Source organism: Aotus nancymaae, unplaced genomic scaffold (assembly GCF_030222135.1).
Source record: "Aotus nancymaae isolate 86718 unplaced genomic scaffold, 86718_ANA_hifiasm-v0.15.2.pri h1tg000041l, whole genome shotgun sequence".
NCBI lineage: Eukaryota > Metazoa > Chordata > Mammalia > Primates > Aotidae > Aotus > Aotus nancymaae.
In genome coordinates, this window is record NW_026988455.1 from 16718530 (window position 1) to 16724529 (window position 6000).

General features: G+C 48.0%; 1 protein-coding gene and 1 pseudogene across 1 annotated transcript in view; one reads left to right on the forward strand and one right to left on the reverse strand.

The window, feature by feature from the left end:
• The window catches only part of FBP2 (fructose-bisphosphatase 2), a 39974-nt gene extending 36537 nt beyond the window's left edge, over positions 1-3437 (reverse strand). Inside the window, exon 1 of the mRNA XM_012461962.3 lies at positions 3150-3437. Coding sequence (XP_012317385.3) covers positions 3150-3319 — 170 coding nt within the window. The 5' untranslated portion in view covers positions 3320-3437. The remainder of the gene's footprint in view (positions 1-3149) is intronic.
• A 1665-nt stretch (positions 3438-5102) lies between these two features.
• LOC105705660 (bcl-2-like protein 10) lies at positions 5103-5726 on the forward strand (annotated as a pseudogene).
• Positions 5727-6000: the final 274 nt, after the last annotated feature.

Below are 6000 nucleotides of genomic sequence, written 5' to 3' on the forward strand. Positions count from 1 at the left end.
AGAATTTCCTATCCAGCCAAACTAAGTTTTATGAGTGAAGGAAAAATTAAATCTTTTGCGAACAAACAAGTACTTAGAGAGTTCACCACCACCAGGCCTGCTTTACAAGAGCTTCTGAAAGAAGCACTATACATATAAAGGAACAACCAATATCAGCCTTTCCAAAAATATATCAAAAAGCAAAGAACTTTAACACAATAAAAAATTTACATCAACTAATGGGCAAAACAGCCAGCTAGCATCAAACGCCGGTATTAAACTTATATATATTTTAATTGGATAAAAAGCCAAAACCCATCGGTATGCTGCATCCGGGCCCATCTTACATGCAACAATACACAAAGACTCAGAGAGAAGGAGGAAGATTTACCAATCAAACAGAGAGTAAAAAATAAACCAATAAACAAAAAGCAGGAGATGCAATTCTCGCCTCTGATAAAGTAGACTTTAAAGCAACAAAGATCAAAAGAGGCAAGGAATGACATTACATAATGGCAAAAGGATCAATGCAACAAGAAGAGCTAACGATTCCATAGATCAACGAGATAGAAAATTAACAAGGATATTCAGAACTTGAACTCAGACCCGGAACAAGTAAACTTAATAAACATTTATAGATCTCTCCACTTCAAATACACAAAACATACATTACCACCTCACACCTATTCCAAAGGTGACTATATAATTGGAAGTAAATCACTCCTCAGTAATCGCATAGCATTTCATAGGTTTAAATTAAATATTGGTTGGCTGTTTGTTTGTTATCTTCTTCCCTTATTCCTTCCTGACTACATCATTAAGTATAATTATCAGTATAAAAGAGGTTTTCAATACCCATTACTAAATTGCATTCTAGCCTGGGCAAGAAATCAATACTCCCATTCTCTCTCCCTCTTTCTTTTCCTTCTCCCTCCTCCCCATTCTGTCTCTCTCTTTCTCTTCCTTTTTCCTCCTCCCTATTTTCCTCTCAAAAAAAAAATAATAATAATAAAATAAAATAAAAAATTCGAGTATCTTCTTAGAAAGAAAGAATTTCTAGCCACCGGGTTTCTGCTGATGCCTCCATGGGTGTCTCTTACACAGGGGCCGGGGAAGGATGCCATCTGAGTTGGCAGAATATGGGGTCCCAGCTGGGATACGGGGTCCCTGCTAGCCCCAGGACTCTGCTTCAGCCGTCCCAAAGTGGATCCTTGACGCGGGGCTTCCACGGGCTGCGCCTGCCACCTAGTGGTCATCAGCGGCTCAGACACAGGCAAATCTGGTCTGGGCTTGGAGCCGCGGTAGTGACAGGCACTGGCTTGGTTTACTAGGCAGGAGCAGTTGAAGCCGTCATCCATGCACTTGCTAACCCTGCAACAACCCTAAGAGTTAGGGGTGCTAGTTTCCTCTCCATTTCACAAATGGGTATCTGAGGTCCCAGCGAGAGTAAATCACTGCCCATTTTCACACGGTAGAACGTGCCAAGTTTATAAGCACCTCAATTATCCTGTTCCTAGGGACATTTTGTCTCCTTGCTCAACTGCCACAAAGAGTTTTGCAGCAGATAAGCAAGACCACGGCAGCCACTGCCTGGTCAAGATCCCTGCACAGAGCGGGAGCCCGATTCGTGTGGGTGACTCATCCTGAGGTGGGCTCAGGCCACGGCGCTGAGTATAGCAGGGCCCGCAAGGGGAGAGGCAAAGTCCCTGTCTGCCGTCACTCAGCAGGGCTGCCACCCACAGGGGCAGGACAGGGACCTGCTGCTCTCACATTCTGGAAGGCGCTTAAATGCAGAGCATGGCCATTATTGCCAAATGAGGTAAAAACAGTGGAGGCATCCACACACAGGAAAAAAGCAAGCATACTGCATCCTTAACCTGGGTCCTGATACTGGGGCAACCCCCCCCCATATAAATACAGTCTGCAGTGATCTTGATGATTACATCTTGTAATCTAATGCTATCACTGTTTGTGTTAAAAGCACTAAATTGTTCAGAATAAATATTTTAAATGATTTGACTTTGTTAGCTCTTCATTTTGAGTCTCTCTCATCCCTGAAATATGTGTTCCTTCAGTTCCTGAGAGGACCACCCCTGGAATTACTACAAAGAAAAGGGAAGCCCAAAGAAAGCCGGGTTCTTTTTATCACAGGCTTAAACTGGATACTGAGCTGGGACCTTCAGCACTGTAATGTGAACTTGGCCTCATCCGTGCTTGGATAAAGCACCAAAGAGAGCCCCGTGGAAGAAACCTCTGTGCTCTCCATCCAGGACCAGCACCTCCCAGCTTCCTGCACACCAAGTGGAGGTGAAGATAAAGAAAGAGTCGCAACACAAGAACAGAAAATCAAACACCACATGTTCTCACTCATAGGTGGGTGTTGAACAATGAGAACACATGAACACAAGGAGGGGAGCACTACACACTGGGGTCTGTTGGGGGGAAATAGAGGAGGGACAGCAGGGGGTGGGGAGTTGGGGAGAGATAGCATGGGGAGAAATGCCAGATATAGGTGATGGGAAGGAAGGCAGCACATCACACTGCCACGTATGCACCTATGCAACAATCTTGCAAGTCCTTCACATGTACCCCAAAACCTAAAATGCAATTAAAATAAATGATAATAATAATAAAAGGAAAGAGTCACAGAGAAGAAATAAAACACGTAGCCAGCAAAACACTCCTTTAGATGATGAGAGAGCAGATGCAGGAAGGGACCCTACCAAGCTTCCCATGTCATGAATCATTTCTGGCTCCTAACATACTGGCAAAGGTTATGACAATAAAACACTCATATCTGCAAAAGACATAAAGAGATGTTCCAGGTCATCCCTCTACTTTGTGCCAGTGAGACTCTCTCTTATGCAAATATAAGTCATGATAACATGATGCATGTTTTAATTCAACAAGCCACTGCACTTGGTATCATTATAATAACTGGAAAAATTATACGTATATTTCTCCATAGCATGTTTTTGTTCCTTTCTCGAAACAAGTCAAAGTCCCCTTTATCAGAGCACACATGATAGATACTTGAAATGCAGCTTCCAACTAGGGCACACAGGGCCAATAGGCTTTGGACCCTGCTTCTTGCCAAAGCACCTGCAGCTCCCACACCCCCGCTTGGGCCTGGGGTACTCTGTGCCCCATGCCTGCTCCCCAGGACTCACAGGTGGGCCAGGCCGGCCTTGCGCACGGCCGAGGAGATGGCTTTGATGGCCGTCAGCATGGAGTTCAGCAGCTGGGTGAGCTCCCCCGTCCCTTTGGCCTGACGCCCCTTTTCCATTACATAGCGGGTCAGGGTGAGCATATCAGTTTCGAAGGGGCTTCTGTCCGTCATTGTGGCTGGAATGCTTCAAATCCTTTTCTCCTGGCAGGAAACGTTGCTTATCTCTGAGAGCTGCGGCTCCACAGCGTGGAAGCTGATAAGAAACCTATGTTGGCCCTGCCAGGACCTCTAAGGGAAAGGCCCAAAACACATGACCAAAACACCTGCTGGAGGCTTCAAGGAACTCCCTTTGGCCTCAGGGACTGTGGCAGTTGCCAGGGAGCCACAACAGTCTGTAAATCGGATGGGCTGCCCAGAAACGCAGAGCTGCTTTCTCCTGCTGACCACCCCCTTTCAAGATACCAAGAAGTCACCATTTAGGCACAGGTGGGAGGTGAGAAATCCAGCTGATTAAAAAAATGATACATAAAACCCTTTTATTCCAGGCTCCAAAGGTTTCTTCACATACAGTGACTGCAGAGCCTGCCTCTCCCGAAGGCGGAGGGGGCAGATTGGCAGGTACCTTATCTGGGACATCGGTCACATAGTAAAATAATGGCAACCGGAGAATCCCTCTAGCCAGGGTTTGGAATGAGTTTGGAAAGAATGCTTTTCATTTCTGGTAAGCATGTATGACCGTAGGATACTCACAGGACACATCCAGACCTGGAAGAAAACTATCATATTCCCAGCACAGTGCCCGGCACCAGTGTTATTTTGTCCATATCTCTGGATGTCCACTTTTGTAACAAAAATTGCATATGATAAAGGAAACACTAAAGAAGGGTAAAAGGAAAAAAGCCACCACCAGCCCATCCTCCCATCCCAGTCTCCAGAAATCACTGCTGCTAGGGCTGGTGGCGGTCTGTGCCTCCGGGAGGCACGGGTAGGCATGCGTATGGTGGTGGAAGCACTTTCTCTAGGGCCAGGCGCACCTGGCTCTGCGTCCCACGCTAGGTATCTGTTGGTTGCATGATTTGGGAAAGTTATTAAACCCCTTGGAACCTCAGTTGTCTCACTCATAAATGAGGATAACCATAAAGCATCCACCTTCTAGAGTGACTGCAATGAGATGCGCCTGGTGTGGTACCTGCTCGATACTTTGTTACCTATTATTGCCCTTCCAGGCTTTCAACATGCACACAACTGTTGTGCAATCACACATAATCTCATTTCACACAACAGTAGAACACGCACATTTCTCTGAAGGTTTTTTCCCCTGACAGTTACGTCAATTAGAATGTGTTCAGCTACAAGTCACAGAATACCCAGAGGAATTTACACATGGGGGGTTATTATTTCCTCAAAGACCACGAGTGCACTAGGTGGTGGTGGCTAGCGTGCGTTCAGCTGTTCGTAGCTCCGCCAGGACCCCCCCTGCCTTGTCTCTGCCATCCTTGGTCTGTCGGATTGTGCCCCTTGCTTGGCATCTTGTGGGCGCAAAATGTCACTGCAGTTCTGAACATCTAGCCCACGTTGAAGATGCAAATAAGGGAGCAAGAGCAGCTCTGACCACATCAGTTCCCTTTTATCAGGAAAGAACAATTTCCCTGGACCCCATCCTCCCACCCACGTAGACGTCCCTGTGCACAGCGTCGGCCAGATCGGGGTCGCTGGTGATGCCTGCAGCAGGAGCTGGGCGCTGGCATTGGATCAACCAAACTGGTCGAAAAGGGCAACCAAGTGGCTTAGACGGGCATTGGTGCTCCTAATTTATGTGGAAACTTTCAGATAAAACTAAGATCTACCAGTAGATCGTAATATGCAGGTTTAAGATCTCAAACACAGATTTGTTATTCATCTTTTTTAGTTCCAGAAAGCAAATATGTCCAAGTCATATGTCCAAGGCCGGATCATGGCTGACCCGCTGCGGCAGCGCACCGAGCGGCTGGTGGCGGATTACCTGGAGTACTGCTCCCGGGAGCCCGGCACCCCCGAGTCGCCGCCGTCCACGGCCGAGGCCGCTGTGCTGCGCGCCGTGGCCACTGGTGTATGGAATCTCTACCGGTCCTTCTTCTCCGCCTACCTTGGCTACCCTGGGAACCGCGTCGAGCAGGTGGCGAGGATGGCAGAGGCCCTGCTCTCCGACAGTCCCAGCCCCACCTGGGGCAACGTGGTGATGCTCCTGGCCTTCGCGGGGACGTTGCTAGAGAGGGGGCCGCTGGTGACCGCCCGGTGGAACAAGTGGGGCTTCCAGTCGCCGCTGAAGCAGCCAGAGGGCGACGTCGCCCGCCCGGGACTGCCAGTGCCTGGTGGCCTTGCTGAGCTTGCGTCTCGTGGGGCAGCACCGTGCCTGGCTGAAGGCTCAGGGCGGCTGGGATGGCTTTTGTTACTTCTTCAGGACCTCCTCCTCGCTGGCATTATGGAGAAAACTGCTGGTCCAGGTTTTCCTGTCACGGTTGTTAACAGCAGCATTCATCTACTTCTGGACACGATAATTAGGAGTTTTAACATTTTTAGCCCACTTCTACCTGCCCAACTGTGACCAACTAAGTGACTGAGGGGTGAGCATGAGAACTGAGAGAAAGCACTGTCCTCCCACCCCAGATGTTTTTACCTGAATGCATACAAGGAGTCCTAAGGTGATGATTTGGCCAGTGTTTTAACTTGTGACAAGTACTCACGTGTGAGGACAAGAATGCAGATGGCTCTTCCTTGAGAACTGAGGAGTCTAGTGCCTCATTATGCCAAAGAATCTCAGAAGAAACTGCATTCTATTAAATGGGAAATAGGGAGCTATTTGCTGAAACTTG